This window comes from Bubalus kerabau, chromosome 3 (assembly GCF_029407905.1).
Source record: "Bubalus kerabau isolate K-KA32 ecotype Philippines breed swamp buffalo chromosome 3, PCC_UOA_SB_1v2, whole genome shotgun sequence".
NCBI classification, from domain to species: Eukaryota; Metazoa; Chordata; class Mammalia; order Artiodactyla; family Bovidae; genus Bubalus; species Bubalus kerabau.
Window position 1 is genome coordinate 187,269,658 of NC_073626.1, and position 24,431 is coordinate 187,294,088.

A 24,431-nucleotide genomic window follows, 5' to 3' on the forward strand; every position below is an offset into this window, starting at 1 on the left:
CCCCGCCTGTGAGCGCGACTCTATGGTTCCGCGGAGGCTGGGCCCGCGGCGCGGTGCATGCCGGGCCCAACTTGATGGTTCCGCACCCGGGACCCCCGCCTGTGGGCCCAACTCTATGGTTCTGCGGAGGCGGGGCCCGTGGCGCGGTGCATGCCGGGCCGGCGGCGGGCGGGCCCGCGCTCCCATCATGGCGGCGGCCTCGGCTTCCCGGTTGTGGCTCTGGGCTGCCCTGCTTATCCCTGCTGCAGCGGTCTACGAAGACCAAGTGGGCAAGTTTGATTGGTGCGTACGGGGAGGGGGACGAGGGGCGGTTCCTGTTCGGGAACTATTCCCTGTACCTTTTCTTCTGTTTAAAAGGAGGAGGGCTTTACTATGCAGCAGGGCCGGCTGCATAACTTGCGGGGCCCAGGGCAAAATGAAATGTGAGACCCCTCGTTCAAAAATTTTGAAAGAATTTTAAGGTGGCCACGGCAGAGCGTTAAAGCGAGAGTTGGGGGCTCTTCTGAGCCAGTCCCTGGGCGGTTGTACGGGTCGCAAGCCAGTGAAGCGGGCTCTGCCGTCCGGGCTTGCTTGAGTTCTGGTCAGAGGTCACTTCTCCCCGCCCGGCCGCGCTTCTGTGACTGTCAGGATCTGCTGGGTGTCCGACGTCGACCGCTCTCAGCGAAGATCCTCGTTCCCCACCCTTCCAGCCCAACTCGGCCCTAGGCTCAGAACAGGGCCGCTCAAGACGCTTCAGCCAGGAGGTGCCATTCATTCATTCTTTCTTTCACTGACTGGCTCACTCACTCTCCATTCATTCATTCACTCATTCAGCACTTTTGTTCATTCACGTCTCATTAATGCACTCATTCAGTCACTCACCCACTCGTCCACCCACCCACCCCATCCTTAAGGCCAGGGAATTGGCTCATTTTTGCTTGAAATGTCCATTTGCCACTTAAGCATTGTGTGATCTCAGGAAAATGACTTAACCCACTCTGTGCCTCGGTTTCTTGATCTGTAATTGAGTTTACTGATAGTCCATTACTTCCCACAGTAGCTGTAAGAATGAATACGGCAATTCTTTTAAATTACTCTGCGCAGTGGCTGGCTGGCTGAGTACAAGCAGTATGTTACCAGTCATTGCTGGTCAGGGAACACTTTCAGAGCCCAGCTCCTCTGTGAAGTCTTTTCTATATCAAACCAATGGATTTGCGTGTTTGTTGAGTGCTTGTTGTTGGCCAGTGGTCATGCTAGGCGCTGTGGGTGCAGAGATGGAGAGGAGCCCAGGCTGGTGAGGGGCAGATACGTAAGTAGGTGATACAAGGCAGTGTGGCTAATGCAGCATAAGTCCTGTGTTTTTTTTTTTTTGGCGGGTCGGGGGGAGTGCTGTGGCTTTTGGGATCTTAGTTCCCTGACCAGGGATCAAACCCATGCACCCAGTGTGGGAGTCCTAACCACTGAACTTGTGGAGAATTCCCATATGTCTCATTTTTAATTATGTGGGCAGATGCTCACAATATACAGTTGACTCTTGGACAACGCAGGGGTTAGGGATGCAGACCCTCTCTGCAGTGGAAACTCGAGTGTAACCTATAGTAAGCCCTCTGCGCCTGCAGTTCGACACCCACAGATTCAACCAACCATGGATTGTGTAGCACTTCAGAATTGACTGTAGAAAACAGCCAGCATAGGGAATTCCCTGGGGGACTCCATGCTTACAGTGCCGGGGGCCCATGTTTGATCTCTAGTTTAGAGACTAAGGTCCCACAAGCCTTAAGGTGCCACCAAGAGAGGAAAGAGAAGAAGACAACGAGCGCGTAAGTGGATCTGCTCAGTTCAAACCCATGTTGTATATGTTACACCCGTACAACATGTCATCCAATTTAGCAGAATCCTAGGTATATGCAGTTTATAAACTGAAAAGTAAACAGAAAGAAATACACCAAAATGTTAAATGTTTATTGCTGAAAAAAAAGTTTATTGATGATGGTATTTTAGGCATTTTTTTTGTTTTCTGTTTTATACCTTTGTGTATTTTTCATGTTTTCTTCAATAAGCAGGCGTTACTTTTATAGTCCAGATAAAAGATATCAGCATTTTAAAAGAGAGCGTGGGATTCAGACGTAGAAGATTAGGTTAGATTTGGATTTAGACTTAATTTTGCATTCTAGTTCTCACAGCAGTTCGTTGATGTCAGTGGACTTTGGTTTTCTCGCCTCCAGAATGAGAGTGATGGTGTTTGTCCTGTGTACTTGTAAAGGGTTCAGGATTACAGTGAGATCCAAGTAGGCTAGAATACGGTGGAAACTGTCAGATGTCACACACACCTGTCACTCTATACTAATATAGCTCCTTCTTTTGTAAAAAGTCAGACCAGACCGTGTAACAAGGGAAATTCTGTGTGAATGCTGTGTGTTTGATTTGCTGGAAGTGGCATTCGTGAACAGCAGCGTGCCACTTGCCGCCTCTGTAGGTGCTGGTGTGTCAGGGGAAGCCCACTGTGCTCCCTTTATGCAGAGATAAGAGTGTTGAGAGTGATGGGGTATATTCCAAGGAAAGTATGAGGAGTGAGTCAGATGGATCCTGAGCACCGTGTGGGTTAGAACAGGCTGCAAAGAACAAAGGCCTGACTCAAATCTGTCAAGCTTTGTTAGAATGTTTGTGTAACTTTTCTCCAAAGATCAGTGAAAATAGAAGGGGAAGTTCGGTAGTGTATCATTGATAACAGGGTTCATGTCTTTTCTCTCATATGTAATATGAGTGTCTAGTCCCACTATTTTTTAATATTAAAAAATAGTTGCAGCATGTGGGATCTAGTTCCCCGCCCAGGGATCAAACCTAGATCCCCTGCCTTGGGAACACAGTGTCTTACCCACTTGACCACCAGGGCAGTCCCTGGTCCCGCTATTAATGAGTACAGGGAAGACTGTAATTTTGTTCTAGTGGGATTTAGGCCAGGTCCCCTTGTGGGTAAGGTAAATACGTGCTTGCATTTAGAAGGAAGAGTGTTACGTTAGCTATTAGGGTGTGTTCTCTCTTCTTCCCTTTGTTCCTGAGCACATTGCCTGGAAATCTTGCTTTTGGTCAGATCTCTTCATTAACAAACACTTCTCGTGCATCCCAAGACAGGTGTGATGTGATAACCTCCTGTATTTGTGCAGCTGTCTTTTCCAAAGTGTCCTGTGCAGCGATGGCCTTGGCCCCTTCCATTTCCCTCGCCTCTTTCCTTTAGGAGACAGCAGTATGTTGGAAAGCTCAAATTTGCCTCCTTGGAATTTTCCCCTGGATCCAAGAAGTTGGTTGTGGCCACAGAGAAGAATGTGATTGCAGCACTGAATTCTCGGACTGGGGAGATCTGTGAGTGGGCCGGGTAGCTGGGTCGCGGGGGATGGCGTGGCTGCGCATAGTGAGTCCAGGATGTCCCGTGGCCCGCAGCGTCTGCCTGGCTGATACCCCACCCCTGGGGACCACACGGCCGAAAGCTGCGTCCTTTACCGGATTCGGATCGTTTATTTATTTTTCAGTTTTGCCATCTTTGAAATACTTAATATATTCCTATAACTGGCCTTTGAGTTTATTTCCTCAGCCCGCGTCCTGACTGTTTTTAAGTAAGATATTGCTGCAAAAAACACATTTTGCTATTAAGATTTTACAGTGAAGCTTTGGGTGTTCCCCGTTTCCCCACCTCCAATCATTTATATCTCTTTTGTGGATGTTTTTAGGCATTAAAATCATGGAAATGTGATTTATAATCACTGCTTTGCTTGTGAGTCATAGAGATTTTGTGAATTTTGTCTTTGTCCATTTATCTGTTTGGTGGGGTGAGTTGGGGATGGGAAGAGCGTGGTCTCAGATCGGCACAGCGGTGGCTCCCCTCGTTACCCCGGGAGTGGGGCGGGTCACTGCTGGCTAGTGGTAATCCTTCCCTCCCTGAAATAAAACGAGGCACTTCTGTGCAAACAAAGGCTTGTGCGGTTCTCTCCGCGTGGCTTCCTGGATGCCTCCCGTGCTTCACAGTGACGTCTGACTCTCCTGTCTCTCAGTGTGGCGCCATGTTGACAAGGGCACAGCGGAAGGGGTGGTGGATGCCATGCTGCTCTACGGACAGGGTAGGTGGAGCCCGGCTCGTCCCTGTGACGGCGTCAGCTCCCTCTCCTCTTCCCTTGGTTCCTTCCTTTGTTCAGGGGCTGGGAGGGAATGGAGCGGGGGCATTCCCAGCAGGAAAGGACAGGTGCGGTGTCCATCTGCACTTGGACGTGGGAGGTGAGGCCGCTGGTCACAGGCCCTGGGAGGCTCCAGGCGGCGCAGCAGTTTGGGGATGATCTCACGTGGTCTTTTCTCTTCCAGATGCAATCACTGTGTCCAATGGAGGCCGGATCATGCGCTCCTGGGAGACGAACATTGGGGGCCTGAACTGGGAGGTTACCCTGGACAGCCGCAGGTAGAGGAAAAGAAGCTGAATTTCATCTTGCTTTGGTTAAAGGCTTCGCTGGAACACAGATTCTATGTAGACAGCAATTCTGGGCCTTTTGGCTTTTTTTCCCAGTGGGAAAAAACCACGGAAGAACCAGAGAGCATCAAATGTCCACTCTTGATGTCTTGAGGTTATGGGACACGTGCTTACTCAGCCACCGTTTATTGAGCACGTGTTGGAGGCAGAGTGCCATGCTAGGGGCAGTGTTCACTTCTGGTATCGATTGCTTTTCCTAATCTGACCACGACATGAGAGCTTTGCAATGTTCTAGGTAAGACAAAGTGAAAGTGAAAGTCAGTCATGTCCGACTCTTTGCGACCCTGTGGACTGTAGCCTGCCAGGCTCCTCTGTCCATGGAATTCTCCAGGCCAGAATACTGGAAAGGGTTGCCATTTTCTCCTCCAGGGGATCTTCCCGACTCACTGCACCCGGGTCTCCTGCATTGCAGGCAGATTCTTTACCAACTGATCTACTAGGGAAAGAAGATTCTAGGTATGAGGATGGAGAATACAGCTTCCTGTGTTTTAATTTTATGTTTAAAAACAGTTTGCGCTGCTGTTTCAGCTGCGTCTTGCTAAAGTTGTTTAAATGATGGGGTTGGTTGCATTAGGTTATGCGTTCTCTGATAGTAATTTATTAGGTAAGGGCTTGGGGATGCCCCCAGGCAGTGGGAATCCACTGGTGAATGTGAAACAGTTTCCATCATCAAGTAAGCTCTTGTGTTTGGGCGAGGCCGGCCTGCCGCCTGCTAGCGACAGCTGTCTGACGGCTGCTGTGGTAGAGGCTTGGCCTGGTCACTGTGAAGCCCCAGGGAAAGAAAGGAGCAGCCCTCAGCAGAGTCCGCGCGTCTCAGGGAAACGGTGCAGTCGAGTGGCTGAAAGGACAGTCTTTCAGGTCAGCCAGCAGAGAGCAGAGCCAAGCTCAGGGTGCGGATGCCGCTGAGCCCAGAGCCTGTTCCGTCGCCTCCCGAGGTGGCGGTCGTGTCCCGGGCCGTCCGGCCTGCGACGGCGGGAGTCTCTGGGTGACGCTCACCCCTGTTCCTGCCCTCAGTCTCCAGGCGCTGGGGCTGGTCGGCCTGCAGGAGGCTGTGAGGCACGCTGCGGTCCTGAAGAAGACCACCCTTGCCCTCCTTCACCTCTCCAGCGGGCACCTGAAGTGGGTGGAACACCTCCCGGAGAGGTAAGGGTGCCTTCCCCCGGGTGGTGGCCGCCGCCTCCTGCTCTGTACCAGCCTGTCTTTCTCCTTGAGAGCCGAAGCATTTGAATCCTGTGTAGGGCTCACTAGCCTCTAGGCCTGCACTCCAGGGCTGTGGCTGCCTCTGGAGTTTCCTTTGCAGTGAGGAGAAGACTCTCCCCACCTGGGCCCGAGAGCCAGTCGAGCGAGGGGAGTGGCTCACTCAGTTTGTCAGGGACCCAACGCTCAGATTCCTAAGGGGCCGACTGCGTAGCATCCGTGCGCGGAATGCTGGGAGCCGCAGTGTGCCTGGCCCGCCTTAAGGGGGCAGCCTTACTCAGCTGACCGTGCCACATCTTAATTTCTTAAAGAAAAGCTAGAAATCTTACTGTTACATGCTGAATCTCAGTTCTAAATGTTGACAACAAATTCAAATTAAAAAAAGAAAACTAAACCAAACAAAACTTAACGGAGGCTGCTAGTTTGTGACCGCTGGATCAGTCCCTGGCGGCCGGGCTTTGGAGCCCGCGGGTGGTCCTGTTCTGCGGCTAAAGCTGTGGTCCCCTGCTCCTCCTTCCCTCTCTCAGTGACAGCATCCACTACCAGATGGTGTATTCCTGCGGCTCGGGGGTCGTGTGGGCCCTCGGAGTCGTCCCCTTCAGCCATGTGAACATTGTCAAGTTTAACGTGGAAGATGGAGAGATCGTTCAGCAGGTACGGTCTGGCTGGAGGAGCCTCGGGAGTTGCGGAGGGGAGCGGGTACAGCCCTCCTTTGCACTGGGGACCAGGGAACTCGGCCGGGTGAATGCCAGAGCCACTCGTGGTCCCTGCTTCCGGGCACTTGAGGGCTGCCTTCTGCTCTCAGGCGTTTATTTAGAGCCCGCACGTTTGCACATGGCGCACTCTCGGGTGGCTAAAGAAACGGTTGTGTGGATCTGTTCACTGCCTGTATGACCTCACAAGGCGATACTGGAGGTGGTGATACGAGCCCGCGTATGACAGATGCAGCGGAGGAGTGCCGATCGGAGGGCCGAGGACGCTGCCCGGCAGCTCGCAGCCCTGCCGGCACCGTGGCAGCGGCGGCCCTGCTGCTGCTGTGCTGCTGGGGCGGAGAAAGTGGCGACGTGCGCGCTCAGGGCTCAGAGCAGCAGGCGCCAGGAGTGAGCCGCAGGCAGATTCGCCAAGACGAGAAAGCAGTGTCCAGTATTGAGGAGGGCCTGCTTTCGTTTTCAGACTACCAGAAGGCAGATCCCGGTCTTCTCCAGCTGTGGAGCTCTCGGAGGCTGGGAGGGATGGGAAGGTCTCCTCCTTAGTCCACAAGGAAGAACCTTTGAGCTGAGATCCTCCCCTGGGATCTGGTGGTGACAGCTGGTGAGCTGAGAGCGAAATGTGAGGATCCCCAGGAGCCTCCTGTTCTCTCGTCTTTCGTGTAGGTCAGGGTGTCGACCCCCTGGCTGCGGAGTCTCACCGGGGCCTGTGGTGTGGTGGATGAGGCTGTCCTGGTGTGCCCCGACCCGAGCTCGCAGTCCCTCCAGACCTTGGCCCTGGAGACGGAGTGGGAGCTGAGGCAGATCCCACTGCAGGTGAGAGGCTAGAGCTGCTTCCCCGGCCCAAGGTGCTGCCTTGGCCGCTGGGAAAAGCCTTTCTCCCAGGCAGCCCCTTTGAGGTCCGGCCTCTGGCGGAACTGGAATGAGGGCAGACGGGCCACTCTCCTCCTTAGAGAGCCTGAACGGGAGCTTCTGGAGCCCCGTGCCGAGGCCTCGTTACTTTCACTGGCAAAGTGGGACAGAGGCCGCCAGCCTGGGATGGTCCATCCCCTGTCCTCTCCTGGCCCTCAGCCTCTTCCTTCTCGTCTCCCAGTCTCTTGACCTAGAATTCGCAAGTGGATTCCAACCCCGGGTCCTGCCTACACAGCCCAGCCCGGTGGATCCTTCTCGGGCGCAGTTCTTCCTGCAGTTGTCCCCAAGCCACTATGCACTGCTGCACTACCACCACGGCGCCCTGAGTCTGCTTAAAAACTTCCCACAGGTAACTGCAGGCAGCGTGGTGTGCTAGGATGCAGGAGGATCTAGCTGAGGCGTGGATGCTGGAAATCCCAGCCTTTGAATTTGGAGATACTTACTCAAGACAGAAGACCTCTTTCCATGAGTGCTTTGAGAGGGGTTAGCCTTAGAGTAGGAATGGAATACTTTGTCCTTTTGAGAGTTACAGAGGATTTTTAGAGTAAAAGTGGTACCTTCCTGAACCCATGGGAGAGAGGGCACGTTAATTAGAATTTCCCTATAGATGTGAAGAGCAGCATTGAGCTTGCCTGTATTGGAGGTCAGGCAGGGCCTGGCTCAGCTGTGGGTGCGGTAGGGCCTCTCTGCTCTCAGTGCTCTGGCCATCATCCTCCAAACTTGGGAGCATTTTTAACTCCAAGGCTAAGGGTTCTTCCTGTGGAGGCGACCCTAAGGCTGCTGGCCAGGACAGGCCCTGTTTAGGAACTGACGCCTGACTCTACCCCAGGCTGCCCTGGTGAGCTTCGCCACCACCGGAGAGAAGACAGTGGCTGCAGTCATGACCTGTCGGAACGAGGCGGTGAGTGTTGGGAATAACAGCGTTTGGCCACATGCGGGATCTTAGTTCCCTGGCTAGGGATCGAACTCATGCCCCCTGCGGTGGAAGCACTGAATCTTAACTGCTGGAATGCCAGGGAAGTCCCAGGGTTTTCTTTCCTTATCTTTGCTGGAAGCCCTGAGAACCAAAAGTTTGGGCATGTTCACCTGGTCGCTTTGAACCGGGGCGGGGCGGGGGAGCAGGAGGCTGTTGGGAAGCTGTCACTTCATCTGTAGGGCTCTGTGTGCTCCTCCTTTGTGCCCAGGAGTGGCACACCCTCACAGTCATCTGGGACTGTTCCGGGTTGCGTGGGGTGTGTGGGTGGAGACGGGGGTGGGATTTGCCCTCTCCCAAGGGCTGAGATCTGGAGGTGGAAGCTTCATTCTCATGGCTGGGAGGTGACCCTTTGGCTGTATTTTCTCGTTCCGTCCTTCTCGTTTCCATAGCAGAAGCCTGGCGTTTCTGAAGACGGGTCACCTGGGAGCTTTTCGGAGAAGTCTGGTCCCCAGGTAGGTGTGGCCCTGGGCAGTGCTCCAGACCTGTATCGGGTGGGGTGGGCCCCCAGCAAAGCTGGAGGAGCGGTCAAGGCTGGGAGTGGGTCTCCTCGAGGTCCCAGCCTCAGATGGAGTTTTCTAAGTTTTGTAAATTAAACCGTGTTTCTCTTGGATCTTTTTCAATTGGGAGATTAGAAAGTAGAATTCCTAGAATCTGTTCTTAAGCGCGTTCTCCTCTGGGCCTCCGCCTCCTCATGTCTTGTGGGGTCCCTGCTGGTGGAGTTGAGGGTTAGTCTGAGCAGCTGCCCTGACGCAGAGTGTGGGGCGCTGGCCAGAGGCACAGGTTTGGGTCGTGGCTTCCGTTTCCTCAGCTTTTCCCAAGGGGGTCTGCTTTCCCTGCCTGCGGTCTTACTAGTCACTCTTTGGGATGTCTCTCTCCACTCCTTGCTTCTTCTGGAGTAAGTGTGTATGGTGGTTGTAATTTTATTTATTCACTCATGCACCTTATTTCTGCCTTAGGATTTAGCTTTGCCCTTTGGCCCGGGTCCTTCTCCAGGATGTTGCCCCCCCTTCCCCCCAGCCCCACCCAGATTCTTGGACTTCCTTTGGGGGACTTTGCTTTGGGGGACTCCTGTAGCTGACCCATGCGGTCTGTTCCCTAGGACTCGCTGGCATGCTTCAACCAGACCTACACCATTAACCTCTACTTGGTGGAGACAGGCCGGCGGCTGCTTGACACCGCGATCACCTTCAGCCTGGAACAGAACGGCACGCGGCCCGAGCGGGTGAGTCGGGGCCTGCGGGCCTCTCGGCCTGGGGCTCTCTTTCCTCGGGCTCAGCTCAGCGCCAGGGGTCCCCGCCGTGCGCTGTGGTTCTACCTGAGCCACTGGCCGGTCAGAAACGCCTATGAATGCCAGCAAAAGAGGTGCCGCTTAAGCCAGGTTGTCAGTGTGCCGGGCTGCACGCTAAGCTGTTTACTTACTCACTGATGGACTCATCCTCCCGATAAGGGACCTCCCTGATGGTCCAGCGGTGAAGACTGTGCTCCCAGTGCGGGGGGCCTGGGTTCGATCCCTGGTCAGGGAACTGGAGCCCACATGCCAGAACTAAAGATCCCACTTGTGGCAACAGAGGTCCCAAGTCCCACAGCTAAGATGGGGTGCAGGTAAATAAATATTAAAAAAAACATATCCTCCCGGTAGTCTTTTGATTACCACTGCCCTAGCCTTATAAGCAAGGAAGCCATGCCTGGTGAGATTCAAGATGCTATCACTGCCCAGCCTTGCCTTTGTGCACGTCCAGTGGTGTTCCTCAGCCTCCCTGGGCGGCTGCTGCTTGGTCTACTCCGGGCCTCCTGCTCGCTTTGTGGTGTGTGATCGGTGCATAATGAATGATCTGAGAAGGTCTCAGGTTCCTCCATAGAGAGGACCCGAGCTACCTGCTCTTTTGCTCTGTCAGCTCCTAAGGATGCACGGTGTCTATAAGTGGAGTCCAGGAAACGCTGTGTGCTTTGGACACACGGGGACGCCGTGGCCTGAACTCTGACCACTCCTCATGCTTTGAATCTCGGGGTCTGGGCTCTGAGAGGCGTCTGGATCCCCGCTGACTGCAGGGGTCTTGACTGTTTGGTTCACAGCTGTACATCCAGGTCTTCTTGAAGAAGGATGACTCCGTGGGCTACCGGGCCTTGGTCCAGACGGAGGATCACTTGCTGCTTTTCCTGCAGCAGCTGGGTGAGTGGGCCTCACTCAGCTCCTATTTGTGGGCCTGCCCATGAGTTGCATTCAGACCCTTCATCTGGGGCTGTGGCCAGGCTTCTGGGAAAGATTCAAGTGTAGTGTATCCTGCCTATTTTTCCCAGAGCCCTAGGTGACCTGCCTTTGAATACTTCCTTAGCACTCCTGGGCGGGAGACAGAACTCTCCTCACTTGATCCCAGCCCCCAACCCTGCCATTTCTCTTTTTGGCCCGAGAGCGGGGGTGGCCCCTGAGCCTCCGAGAAGGGTCCCTTCAGGGAACGGCGGAGGCGGGCCTGACTCTGGTGACCTTGGCTCCTGCAGCAGGGAGGGTGGTGCTGTGGAGCCGTGAGGAGTCCCTGGCCGAGGTGGTGTGCCTGGAGATGGTGGACCTGCCACTGACCGGGGCGCAGGCGGAGCTGGAAGGGGAGTTTGGCAAGAAGGCAGGTAGGAACGGGGGGCCAGGAGGCAGAGCTGCCGGGGGGGCTCTGGGGCCGCTGGCACCCCCGCTCCCTCCCCGGGCTTCTGGCGTGGCCGATCTGCCGGCCTGCTCTGAACTCGCTCTGCGCCCCGTCTCCGGTGCGTTTGTGGCCCTGTGGCTTATGGGCCCACTCCTCTCCGAAAGGAGTGCCGTGTGCCTCTCTCCAGGGAAAGGCCCTGATGAAGGAGTCTTAGTGTAGCATTGTCGTAGCTGCTGCTGTCTGAGGACCTGAAACCGGCCAAGCGCCTTGTCAGGCACTGTACAGCTGTTGCCCCCAAAGCAGGAGCCCCACCTTTGCAGAGAGCCGTGACTGGCTGGCCCAGGTTCTGTGGGGATAGGCCGGTGCCCTCCGAACCCGGCCGCGGTCCCAGACCCGGGGTGAACTTGGTTCACTCTCCCCTGGTTCCGTCCTGCCCCCGCCTCCCTCCGTCCGTTCGCCCGGCCAGCCCGGTGGTGTTTGCCGGGAGCCTGCTCGGGGCCAGCCGCCCTGCTAGGCGCTGCAGGTGTTCTCAAGCCGAGGATTAATGTGCCTTTACCGTTTATTTCCGCTGCCTGGATCCAGCCATCCAAGGTAAAACCTGCTTCCCGCTGCCTGGTTGCTTGTTGCCTGCCACACGGCTAGCTTTCTCCTTCGTTTGTCTTCCCGGACTCGCCTCAGTGAGGTGTAGACCATGTGTGCGTAGACTGCTTGCCTGTGACTTGCCCTGTGTGCCCATCGCTTCTCTCCCTCGAGCCGGGGTTGACAGACGTTGGCCTAGAGAAGGCGCTGCTCTTTCCCTTGAGCGCTCTGCACCCCGCCCCAGGAGATCCCGGGGGCCCCTCACGAGGTCTGGTCTCGGCAGCAGCCCGGTGGGTGCTGTGCCTTTTACAGATGGGGAGCTGGAGGCTGCAAGGTGAAGTACGTTTCCCAAGGGTGTTGTCTGATTCCTCAGTCGTGGCCGACTCTGTGCGACCCCATAGACTGCAGCCCGCCAGGCTCCTCTGTCCATGGGGTTTCCTGGGCAAGAGTGCTGGAGTGGGTGCCGTTTCCGTCTCCAAGGTCACCCAGCCTGTAAGCAGTGCAGCTGGGATGTGCATCCCGGCTGCAGACTCAGGCCTTGCTTCTCACCGTGCTGCCTTGCTGCGGTGACCGGTCTTGTCTCCAGAGGAGATTTGAGGGTGGTGGTCTCGTGGATGGAGGAAGGGGAGGAGTGAAAGGGAGCCCTGGGAGTGGGCTGCAGGGACATCTGTTGGGAGCAGGTTGAGCAACTGACAACCTAGGCCTGAAGCCGAGAGAAACAGAAGTACCAGTTGATGGCACACACACGTGCACCCCGGCACCCCCACAGCCTGCCCTCGTCCGGCTTTGTCACAGTGCCCGGGAGCCTTCTGCTGGCCGTTCTGGATGTGGGCTTGTGGTGGAGATGTTTGTGGCACGGCTGCACCCTGCATGGCTGCCCCCTACCCTTTTAGCCTCCTGTCCCGAGATTGCAGGCAGGTGGCGTGCTGAGAGCCCCATGAGTAGGTCTTAGAAGTTCCCGCACGGCTGTGCCTGAGTGTGGGACTGTTGGCATCGGACATAGGACTGCTCCTCGGGCTCGTGACCTGGGGTGTGGATGACACGAGTGCTGCGGAGGAGAGGGAGAGAGCCCTCCTTAGGGGGAGCAGGTGCCCCATCGCTGGAAAGCCCCACTCCGCCGAGGAGAGAGCCTCAGCCGCTGTCCCTTTTCCTTGACACCAGACGGCCTGCTGGGCATGTTCCTGAAGCGCCTGTCTTCCCAGCTCATCCTGCTGCAGGCCTGGACCTCCCACCTCTGGAAAGTGTTTTACGATGCGCGGAAGCCCCGGAGCCAGATCAAGAATGAGATCAACATTGACACTCTGGCCAGGGATGAATTCAACCTCCAGAAGATGATGGTGATGGTGACGGCCTCAGGCAAGGTGAGCCCTTCAGAGGCCCCGGGAGCCGGACAGGAAGCCCGGGGCGGGAGCTGGAGCTGGTTCTGGTTTTCAAGGACAGAAGTAGTTCTGGGTCAGCCTTTCTGGTAGTGAGCCCGGTATTTATTTTGCAGCTTTTTGGCATCGAGAGCAGCTCTGGCACCATCCTGTGGAAACAGTATCTCCCTAACGTCAAGCCGGACTCCTCCTTTAAGCTAATGGTCCAGAGGACGACTGCCCACTTCCCCCACCCACCCCAGTGCACCCTCCTGCTGAAAGACAAGGTGAGCCTGCGCCGTGCCTCTGAGCCTGTGTGGGTGCGGTTTTGTGTTTTGTAACTCTAGTTGGGCCTTTGGGATTCTCTGAGAGTTACAGACAGAGAGTCAGGGCTTAGAGCTCTGTTTTCTTGCAGTTTTTTGCCCGAGTGCCCCTCCTCCCCGACCAGGGGTGGTGGTGGCCGAGGAGGAAGCGGCTGTAGCGTAGGTGGGACGTTACCAGGTCCCTAGTAAGCTGGCCCTGTTTCTCCCAGACACAGGCGGGTGTCGGTACCTAGAGGGCAGCTTGCTCTTCTCCTGGGGATGGAGGGCAGGACGCCAGCTGTTCTTGCCTCTGCCTCCCAGCGAGCAGATGGCTGTTTGCAGATACATTCTGCCGTCATTGGAAAGGGGACCTGGTAGACATTTCGTTTGTTCCTCAGCGTGACGCATTCTTAGATTTGGAGCTAGAGGCGGTTAAACTTTTACCCTTTTGAAACATCAGCTGTCAGACGCTTTCACCTTCAGCCAAAGCTTTGTTTTCCACAAGGCAGGGAAAGACTGGGGGATCCACCGTGGCTGAGCTCAGGTCCCCAGTTCCTTAGGATTTGCAATCTTTTCCTGTTGGTGGAGGCTGACCTTTGCTTGCCCATTTCAGGAGACGGGAATGAGTTCGCTGTATGTCTTCAACCCCATTTTTGGGAAGTGGAGCCAGGTGGCCCCCCCCGTGCTGAAGCGCCCCGTCTTGCAGACTCTGCTCCTGCCCATCATGGATCAGGACTATGCCAAGGTGCTGTTGCTGATAGACGACGAGTACAAGGTACGCGTCTGCAGAGGTTGCAGAAACCGCCCCCCCCCCCCCCCCCGCCCCCGCCGTCGATGGGTGGGGGCAGGGTGCTCACACAGCAGCTCGTGGGCTCCAGGTGGGCGCTGACTGCAGTCAGGCCTCAAAGGGCTTCTCTGCGCAGCGCAGTGGCTCTTTCTGCACTTGTGAAAACTGGGTCTCTTAAGAGAATTCAGTTTAAGACCTGATTGAATTTTGCAGACTTTAATTCCTTTAAGATCCTCTTTGATGGGAAACAGTAAAGAGTCTGGAGAAATCCATGCTTAGGGATTCCTTCTCCTTGAACTCTTTTTCTTAAAAAAAAAAAACCAAACATTTATTATTTTGATTTTATTTGGCTGAGTCTTCGTTTTGGCTTGCAGGATTTTCGATCTTGGTTTCAGCACGCAGGATCTTCAATTGCGGCATGTGGGATCTAGTTCCTTGATCAGGGATCAGTCCAGGGCCCCCTGTACTGGGAACGTGGAGTCTTAGCCACCGGACCACCAAGTCCCCCCCATAACTCTTCTCTGGGGTTTTCTAGGTCACAGCTTTCCCAGCCACTCGGAATGTCTTGCGGCAGCTCCATGAGCTCGCCCCTTCCATCTTCTTCTACTTGGTGGACGCGGATCAGGGGCGGCTGTGCGGATATCGACTCCGGAAGGTGGGCAAGGGCATCCTGGCAGGACCCGTGGTGGGAGGGGTGTAGGTAACAGGAGTGGATTATGCTGGCCCTGGTGTTGTAAACGTAGATCGGCGTCAGCCTGGGGTCCGAGGCCATCATTCTCGTGTTTGTGGAGTAGGCCCGGTCGCTGCTGCCGTGGACGGAGCCGTGCACGACAGACGGGGCCTTGGCCCCTGTGGAGCGTTCACTCCATGTCCCTCTCGGGTGGCAGAAGGAGTGTTTTTGCCATCCTTAGTGGGGGAGATGGGAATGGTGATTGAACAGTAGTGCTTTCTGTACGAAGGTGGTGTTATTGATCCACTCTTAATCGAATGTGAGTTTTGAATTTTATTTCTAGAATTGGGATCGATTTGCTCCGATTCTGACATACTTGAGTCCAGCTCTTGGAAATACTGATTCACGCTGGCTCTGAAGTCCTGCTCTGAGCTTCACAGGGGCTGTCTTGGCCCCGAGAGCAGGGCCGTGTTGAGGGCTGATCTGAGACGTGTCCTCCCCGGCGGGTCCTGCCGTCCTGTCTGGAAGCCTTTTGGAGAGGCTCAGACCTCGGGCCCAGCTGCTCGTGCAGGAGGCCTGGCTGTGCCCCTCGTGCACTTGGCATCCTTGGGCAGATGGCTTCCGGCTGGTCTTCTGTTTTCTTGTCTGTAAGACAAAACGGTAATAATAGTACATCAGAGTGTTTTCATGATGAGCTGGAGAGTGAATACGTCTAAGTCTCGTAAAGCAGGGCCTGGCACACAGTCCACGCCACATAGGTTTCACGTGCTGTTGTTTAAAAAATGCAGTGCCCTTTCCTGACATTTTGTAACAGCTGCTGCTGCTGCTAAGTCGCTTCAGTTGTGTCCAACTCTGTGCGACCCCATAGATGGCAGTCCACCAGGCTCCCCCATCCCTGGGATTCTCCAGGCAAGAACACTGGAGTGGGTTGCCATTTCCTTCTCCAATGCATGAAAGTGAAAAGTGAAAGTGAAGTTGCTCAGTCATGTCCGACCCTCAGCGACCCCATGGACTGCAGCCTTACAGGCTCCACCATCCATGGGATTTTCCAGGCAAGAGTACTGGAGTGGGGTGCCATTGCCTTCTCCGTTTGTAACAGCTAACCTTTAGCATAAACAGCACAGGAATGGTCTGTCCACAGAGTGTGCTCTTTACCCGGTGGGTAAAGAAACACTGCTCTTCTGAGTTGATGGAAAAGGGGCCTTGAAAGAGTTCATGGGCGGGGGTGTGACCCAGGGTGTGGGTGTCATGGACCAGTGGAACCCTGAGGGTGTCATCGTAAAGACGGTCGAGGGGAGACACAGGAGGCAGAGCTCCAGAGGGAGTCAGCCGGGGGTGGGCTTCCAGGCTCTGACCTCCGGGGGCTCCCTGGTGACGTTGCTCTCCGGAAGGGTTTTAGTGAATTCTGGTGTTTTCGTAGGAATCTGTGAAATGTTTTCATCGGAGCCGTATTTTTTAATAAAGATTATTATTGAAAAGATTAAAAAAAGAAGTAACATGTGAATGCATTCTCCTGGTGAAAGTTTGCACGGATACAGTGTTGCGTGAGCAAACCGCGAAGGGCCCGTTGAGCCCCATTGCCAGCTGCTTCCCCGGCTGGAACGTGCGTCCGTGGCCCGCACGCCTTCCACGTCCCGCTGCCATGCCCTCCGCTGAGGACACGACTGCGTGGTCCGCATGGGCAGGCGCAGCGTGTATATTTCTTACCTGAACTGGAATTGAGCCACATTTAAACAGTAGGAAGTCTGCTTTGTTCACTTGATAAGTTTCCTACTTCCTTCTTTTGTTAAACCCATATCTGATTAAAATACAACCCTGAGAAGAGTGCAGAATCCTGCGGTCACTGCTCAGCGGCCCTTCACGGAAGGACCACACCTGTATACGCAGCAGTCAGAGCAGGAAGCCCCCTCCAGTCACTACCCACCCCCCATCCCTTAGGGCTCCGTGTAATTCCACGTGTGGAGGTATAATCACGCGTTTAACCATACAGGTTTATTGGTTTCTTATGACAATAAAGAGGATTTCTTGTCACATTTTGAGGTCCCTTCCAGCTTAGTAGTTCCCCACTGGCTCAGTGTACAGAGACCTTAGATGTTGGTAATAAGTGGTAAATTTCCTTTGAATTAGTCTTACTCAGATAAACAATGGGATACTACTAACTATTCTTCTTTCACACTGGCTCTAGTATCTTTCTTTTTTTTTTTGACAGAAAGTAGGATTATTGGTGGGTGTGAGTGAGGAGGGGTGGCTCTGAGGCTCCCGTGGGTGCGGGCCCGCCCGTGTCCAGAGGGCCGCAGAGTAGGGCTGTGTGTGACCCCACAGCCGGGCTGGAGGCGCCGCTCCTCAGCCGCCAGGTCTCCAGGTGCATGTGCCTCGCGCTTAGCGCAGCTGCACTTCTTGCGGTTGCAGATCTGCCGGCGGCCAGGGAACTTGAACTTGGCTCTGCGTTGGGCCTCAGCCACATGCCCCTTGTTCTGCATGTTGGTGCAGATGGACTCCATGGCTTGGCTGACCGCTGCGCCCTGGAGATTTCCAAAGGCACCGTGCTGTGCTGTGTGGAGCCTGGACTGGGGACAGTATGGGGTCAGACACATATCCCCCAGAGAGGACTGTCTCAGGTCCCTTCGGGCAGCCCAGACAAGCAACAGGTGCCTCCAACTGCCCAGGAGGCTGCTGTTTGCAGCCATTGCACACCAGGCTGTACTGGTTTTCTAACTTGAACTAGGAGTTCCAAAACCTCTTTCCAGACTAGATCCTTACTGCTGCTTCTCTAGGACCTCTGAACCCTGTTCCATCCTGCACAGAGGTGCCCGCTGAACTGCAGGACAGGTCTTGCCACACCTGTCGGGGGCCTAAGGGTGCCTTCCTGATGATCGGTGCCGGTCCCTTCTCTTTGGCCCCACCCCAGGACCTCACCACTGAGCTGAGCTGGGAGCTGACCATCCCCCCGGAGGTGCAGCGCATCGTCCAGGTGAAGGGGAAGCGCAGCAGCGAGCACGTCCACTCCCAGGGCCGAGTGATGGGGGACCGCAGCGTGCTCTACAAGGTATGGCGGGCGCCTGCTGCCGTGCAGAGGGGCCGGGCTTTCGTTCCGACTCTGCGATTGGTGGAGAGGGGAGCTTCCTGTCAGTTTTTTAATCCCTTTGAGCCTTACTTTATTGCTTGTGAAATGGGCCTGTGAAATACGCTGTTCTCCTGGGGTGGTGGTGATGATCACACGAGACAGCACCCAGTGCCAGGCGCCTGGCCTCTGCCCAGCAGCTGCCACCTGTTAGGGTTAGTGGTGGTGCTGATAGACCTTTCTGGGGTTAAACCTTAGTCAATCCATCAGAAACTCCCATCTGTGATCCAGCATCCTCCTGAGTGGGAGATGGAGAGGCGACTCGTCAGCTGCAGAACCATCCACGAAGGAACGTAGTCCTTAAGGTGATGAACATGAGTCACAGCCTCTGGCAGAGCAGAGACGGAGTTGGAGGAGGAAGCGAGGCCTAGAGGGGACCGGGTTTTGGCAGGTGTGGAAGAGGAGCTAGGCCTGGGGCGTGTTGAGTTTGCCATGAGACATCTGAGCAGCGATACTGACGTGGTGGTCCATTAACGGGTCTGGAGTTCAGGGAGGGGCCTGGCTCAGACATGTAAACTTGGGCGATGCCAGCCCCTGTAGATGTTCTGGAAGTCATCAGATTGGCTGAGGTCACCGGGAGAACGGGTGCAGCTAGAACACCCAGAGACTGGAGAAACGAGGACGGACCTGCAGAGGGGACTGGGAAGGAGCAGCCACTGAGGCAGAGGACAGGTGGGGCCTGGGTGTCCCGGACGCCGGGGGAAGGCATCTTAGGAGGGGAGTGATCGCTCACGCTACCAACCTAGTCGGTCAAGGTAGACGAGAACCGAGACGTCTCCGTTGCTGTGGTGGTCGCAGGGCCCTGGTGGAGAGACGTCAAGTTGCTGGACCAGTGTCCTTCCGTCAGGAAGTGGGCCGGCTGGGGCTGTGCCTCGAGTGACCGTTGGCTTGTTTGTGACCTGAGCGAGTTGCTTAACTACTTTACGATGCTTCATCTGTGGAGTGTAGATAGTAAGTTCTGTTTGCAAGGATATTCATGAGATTCAATGGACCAAGCCCAGCCCCCAGTGGACACTGAAAAAGTACAATGATGATGACCCCTGATAGGAAGCTCTTCCACCCAGAAGAGCTGCTTCCTCTGCCAGCCGGAGGGCTCTGTGCCCACCTCCCTGCCCCAGGCTCACGGTGGGGTGCCACTGTGGTTCTGAAGGAGCCTTTCTCTCCGTCTTCCCAGAGCCTGAACCCCAACCTGCTGGCCGTGGTGACGGAGAGCACGGACATTCACCACGAGCGCACCTTCATCGGCATCTTCCTCGTGGACGGCGTCACGGGGCGCATCGTCCACTCGTCCGTGCAGAGGAAAGCCAAGGGCCCCGTCCACATCGTGCATGCAGAGAACTGGGTTGCGGTAGGTGGGCGGGCAGCCTGGGCGGCGCAGCCTCCGGGGCCCGGCCGGCCTCCTGCAGCTCCAGTCCCCCCCCCCCGACCTCTTGTTCGGGAAGCCGGTTGCTGCTTGGTGCTTTCAGAATTCAGAACCCCTGGCTGGCAGCAGAGGGGGCTGGGTAGGGGGCTGGGATACCTGGATTTGATCGAGTTCTTCCATTTTCGGATTTTTAAACCTCGAACTAGTTACTTAAGCTCCCTGTGTCATACCAGAGGGGTAACAGTAGTCACCTCCTCTAGTCAAGTTTTGAACAGTGCCTGGCATGTAGAAAGCACTCAGATGTTAGCTGTTAGTCTTGTGACTTGTAAGACTCTTGCGAATTCATTTTTCTTGGGGTGCACCTGGGTAGTCCAGATGCAGCTACCCTGAATGTTACTGAATTCAGTGAAAGTGAAAGTCACTCAGTTGTGTCTGACTCTTTGCAACCCCATGGACTGTATAGTCCATGGGATTCTCCAGGCCAGAATACTGGAATGGGTAGCCTTTCGCTTCTTTAGGGGATCTTCCCAACCTCAGGATTGAACCCAGGTCTCCCGCATTGCGGGAGGATTCTTTACCAGCTGAGCCACAAGGGAAGCCCAGCTCAGTAGCAGGAAGAAAGCTGGGATGCTGGTAGCTTTTTCCTTCTCAGACATGCCTCTGCACGTCGATTCCCCTTCCCAGCCAAGCCAGCAGCCGGGCCCTGAGCAGCGCCCCCTTCTCTCCGCAGTACCAGTACTGGAACACCAAGGCCCGGCGCAACGAGTTCACGGCGCTGGAGCTCTACGAGGGCACGGAGCAGTACAACGCCACGGCCTTCAGCTCCCTGGACCGCCCGCAGCTGCCCCAGGTCCTGCAGCAGTCCTACATCTTCCCCTCCGCCATCAGCGCCATGGAGGCCACCATCACAGAGCGGGGCATCACCAGCCGCCACCTGCTTGGTGAGTGAGCCGCGCCCTCGGCGGCCTTGCTGGGATCCGCGAAGAGGGCTTTGTTTCAGCAGAGGACGCTCCCCGGTCCAGTCGGCTTTGCCGTCTGTGAGAGAGCTGACACACCCACCCCAGCCCTTGTTTCTGATGGACCATTTTCACGACACCTCTGCTTTGTTTGCCCCTCGCTTGGAACGTTGCACCCTGATGGCGTCCCTCACGGGTAGCCTGTGCAGATGGGCTGCAGAGACTGGCGAGGTGCAGGGTCTCATCTTTGTGTAGTTCAGATTCAGGACGCGGTGACTACATAGCAGGCTGCTCCATCCAGTTGTTTTTACCAAAGACGTTTGGAGCTCTGAGCTTTGACAGACACTCTGCACCACTGTTTTATCCTCAGAAGTGAGGAAGACAGCCCTCTTAGCGGTTTCCCCCGTTTAATTCCCACTGTTTCTAAAACAGGCGATCCTGCGGGACCTCATGTTGCCAGGCCCTTCCTGTCCCCTCCTCCTGTCCCCCCCATGCCCTATGCCCCTGCCCGCATCCCGCACCAGCTTCCCTGCATCCTATCCCCTCCCCCATGTTCCCCCCATCCCCCGCCCAATCCTGCACCAGCCTCCCTGCTGCCCCAGCGTGCATGCTCATGTTTTGCAACAGCGAGGAGCCCTGCTGAGCTGGGCAGGTGCTACTGGAGAACAGGATGGGAGATACAGAGGTCCAAGGGCCTTCCACTCTTTTCTCTTTCATCATTCCCTAGTTCTTGATTCTAGAACTTTATTTTCTGATGTCTCAGGATGATATGTGAAGAGACTAGTGTCTTCAAAAGTGAGAACCTTCCTACAGACCCATGTGTATTAGGACTATTGTTTTTGGCCGTTGAAGGGCACCTCATTGACCTGTTTTTTTGGTTTTAAACTCTATTTTGATTTTTGCGATAAGGACATTTTTGTAAGTAGCCCTAATCTGGGATCAGGCCCACGTGAACACTCACTTCTGTTGACTTGTCTCTGTGCAGTTGGGCTGCCTTCTGGAGCGATCCTTTCCCTTCCTAAGGCCTTGCTGGATCCTCGGCGCCCCGAGATCCCAACAGAGCAGAGCAGGTAGGCCCTTGTGGGACGCGCTGAAGGCTGTAACGTTAAAGAGCGCTGCCTGTGGATGATGTTTGGTTCTCTGTCGGCTGTGGGCGTGGCTGTGAACAAGTCTGCCCTCATGGAGCTTGCGTTCTACTAGGGGTGGCGAGATGGACGATAAGTAAAATAAACAAGTGAAATAATGCTATGTTAGATGCTTTTAAATGTTAAGGAGAAAAAACTCTTATAAAAAGGGGCAAGGGGCTAGGAAGGGGTGGTACACGGGGTGAGGTTTGAGAGGGTGGCCTGGGAAGGCCCCCCCTGAAAAGGCGACATTTGAGTAAGCACTTGAAGGAGGCGAGAAGCTGGCCTTGTGGCTGTTCGAGGGCGAACCTTACAGGCGGAGGAAACCGCCATCGCAGATCCCTGAGGTCGTGTCTGGCGAGTTGCAGGAAGGGCTGGAGGCCACTGCGGCCGCCAGCGTTGGGCACACTGGGAAATGAGGGGAGGGAGGTGACCGGGCCCAGGTCCCATGGGGAGGCGGTGGCTCGTTACCGATCATACCCATTTTTAAATTTCTGGCCATCATCTCTGTGTGTTTTCTTGCCTCTGTCCCGGATCTCTTCCCTCGGGGGTGAGGAACTGTGGGCAGGGTGAGGAGGTGCCAGGTATGCCCTCGCATGCAGGGGAGGCAGGAGGGCGGCTCGGAGAGCGGGAGGCACAGCTGAGCTGAGGCGCTTGGGGGAGAAGAGCCGCCAGCGGCCTAGTGCTTAGCGTCTTGCTTTTAAAGTGGTCCTTCTTCCTCTAGTGTGAAATCACCGGCTGTCTGGGATGTTTTAGACTCAGAACAAGGTAGGAATCCAGGTCTTACTGTACACAGCGTCCTCTCGTGCAGCCCTTCCAAACACTCAGCTGCTCGGTGTTTAGCTCCCTGATGCACGTAGGGCTCAGAGGAAGATCGGAGGCTGATCCGTGGCCTGGAAACCGCCCACGGCTCGGGGCAGCCGGGAGATCCCCTTACAGCAGCTTTGAAAGCAATCCTGGTTGATGTTTTTGCAGAGAGGAGAACCTGATCCCGTATTCTCCAGACGTGCAGATCCACGCGGAGCGGTTCATCAACTATAACCAGACAGTCTCCCGAATGCGAGGCATCTACACAGCCCCGTCGGGCCTGGAGTCCACTTGCCTGGTGAGCAGAGCCCCCAGCCCGCCCTGTGCCCCCTCATCCAGCCCCAGCTGCCCTGCGTGACCCTGCTCTCTGCTCCCCTCGGGAAATGACCGAGGAGCCTGTCTCCCTTCTGATACCCGAGTCTGTGGCCGTGGCGGCCGCTGGTGCCTTTCTCACGGGCTCGCGCTCCCTCCGCCCTCCAGGTCGTGGCCTACGGTTTGGACATTTACCAGACCCGCGTCTACCCGTCCAAACAGTTCGACGTCCTGAAGGACGACTATGACTACGTGCTCATCAGCAGTGTCCTCTTTGGCCTGGTGTTCGCCACCATGATCACGAAGAGGCTGGCGCAGGTCAAACTCCTGAACCGTGCCTGGCGGTAAAGGCCCGAGACCCCCTGCCGGAGAGCGGAGAGCCAAGGGGAGCGAGGGTCGGGCGCCAAGCTCCAGTGGCATGTGCCGGCTGGGGGGGACGTGTGTCAGGCACTCATCTCAGTTAAGTGGGGAGGAGGATGGACTCTCGTGGAGACTGCTCTGGGGACACGTCTGTGGAGGAGTCACCAGAGGCGGACGCAGGCTGGACTCTGTCAACCGAGACCGCAGAGCATCCTGACCGACTTTCCCCTCGAGTCCCAAGGCTGTCGTCATCGCCTTCTGTGCCCATCCACGAACGTCTCTGTTCTGTAAGACCTCCAGCAGACTTCTCTTTCGTGAGCCCTGCTTAAATTGATGTCGGTTTGCCTTCTGTCTCGCAGGTGTATCTGGAAAGCCTTCTCCTCGCTTCCAGAGTCAGAGGGAACTCTTACCAATGACTGTACCTTATAGGTGCCTTTGCTGTCTTACACTGGGGAGAAGGAAGAGCCAGCCTTAGCTGAGGTCTGAGAACCGACCCAGCCTCTCATGGCTTCTTTCCAAAGTAACTGTGGGTCGAGGAATCTATATTTGTGTCACAATTTCTCTTAACTAAGCCTCTCGTTTCATGCTCCCATTCATGAGTGGGCCAGCCGGCCTTAGATTCAGTTTATCGAAAACCACGTGCGTAATAGTGTTTTCCTTTGTCAGTCATCGTCCAAGCTCTTCTCCTAAGATGTGTCAGAGCTGAGGCCTTTTTAGTACTACTGAATTGTCTGCACCTTGAAAGGATTTCAAGGGAGGAAGGCAAATCTGCCCGTTTCACACTCTCTCTTAACCTCTCCTTTCACCTTCAGGCTGACCTGGTCATCTTATAACCCAGTTGGAAAAAGTTGTCCTTGTTTAAGAAACCTCATTATTTATGTTTGGTTATGCGTTAATGCTTGGGTTACTATACTTCTTTTAAAATCAGCAGATTTTAAATCTTACCTGTAAACGAGGGAAGGAAGGGGCAGGGGCGGGGCGGGGGCGTCTTGAGGCTGTAGCCTTGTTGACTGGCTGGGCTGCTGTTTCTAGTGCAAACTAAAGACAGCCTAAAAATGTTCCCTGTTGGTGGATTTGGGGACTGATGGAGTTTCTCTCTGCTGTGAAGAATGAAATGTACAGAGAGCCCTGTCGGGAGAGAGGTACGTTTAAGTGTCTGAATAAAGCGAGTGGCGAATGACAATGTTGAAGTCCTTTTTTGTGGCTTTGGAGCGTCACATTGGGGCCACTGCTGCCTCGGAGGCGACAGAGAGCTGTGTTCCGGAGTGGAGCGAGCGCAGTGTTTTAATTGGGAAACAGGCCAGTTTAATCATGCAAGAGTTGTGTCATATAAAAAACAAAAGTTTCTGTTTCTGTGGTCACATGCTGGTGGTAGAGAAGGAAGAGAAAGAATAATTTTACTTTATTATTATTATTTTAGCATTTATTTACCTGGCTGGTTACAACACACAGGTCTTGGTTACAACACACAGGATGCTTGTTGGATTATGGGGGACCTTTCCTTCCTTCTCTGGTTGTGGCCTGGGGGCTCAGTAGTTGCGGCTCACAGGCTGCATTACCCCTTGGGATACGGGATCTTAGTTCCCTAAGCAGGGATTGAACCTGTGACCCCTGCGTTGCAAACTGAAATCTTAACCACTGGATCACTGGGGAAGTCCTGTGAAATTTGATTTTAATGAATGAATGAACATCTGAGTATCTTCAGAAAAAAAACAGGCAGCTATTCATCCTGACTCAAGGCTTATTTTGTTTAAAGTGACCTGGGAGATAGGGATAAG

General features: G+C 55.0%; 1 protein-coding gene and 1 pseudogene across 2 annotated transcripts; one reads left to right on the plus strand and one right to left on the minus strand.

Annotated features, from left to right (window-relative positions):
• The first annotated feature begins 151 nt into the window (after positions 1–151).
• On the plus strand, positions 152–23,836 carry EMC1 (ER membrane protein complex subunit 1). 2 transcript variants are annotated; one of them, XM_055574303.1, is made up of 23 exons: positions 152–282; positions 3,215–3,339; positions 4,026–4,091; positions 4,330–4,423; positions 5,507–5,635; positions 6,217–6,343; positions 7,063–7,212; positions 7,490–7,657; positions 8,138–8,209; positions 8,674–8,736; positions 9,384–9,506; positions 10,358–10,454; positions 10,781–10,903; positions 12,658–12,857; positions 12,989–13,138; positions 13,767–13,928; positions 14,476–14,595; positions 17,519–17,656; positions 18,906–19,079; positions 19,825–20,035; positions 21,036–21,120; positions 22,150–22,279; positions 22,462–23,836. In XM_055574303.1, exons 1-23 carry the CDS (start codon positions 188–190, stop codon positions 22,639–22,641), a joined length of 2,982 nt encoding a protein of 993 aa, XP_055430278.1. In that variant the 5' UTR covers positions 152–187; the 3' UTR covers positions 22,642–23,836. The 2 variants fall into 2 exon arrangements, with proteins under 2 accessions (XP_055430278.1, XP_055430279.1); XM_055574304.1 differs by having other exon boundaries at positions 8,677–8,736.
• On the minus strand, positions 17,218–17,332 carry LOC129648085 (uncharacterized; annotated as a pseudogene).
• Positions 23,837–24,431: the final 595 nt, after the last annotated feature.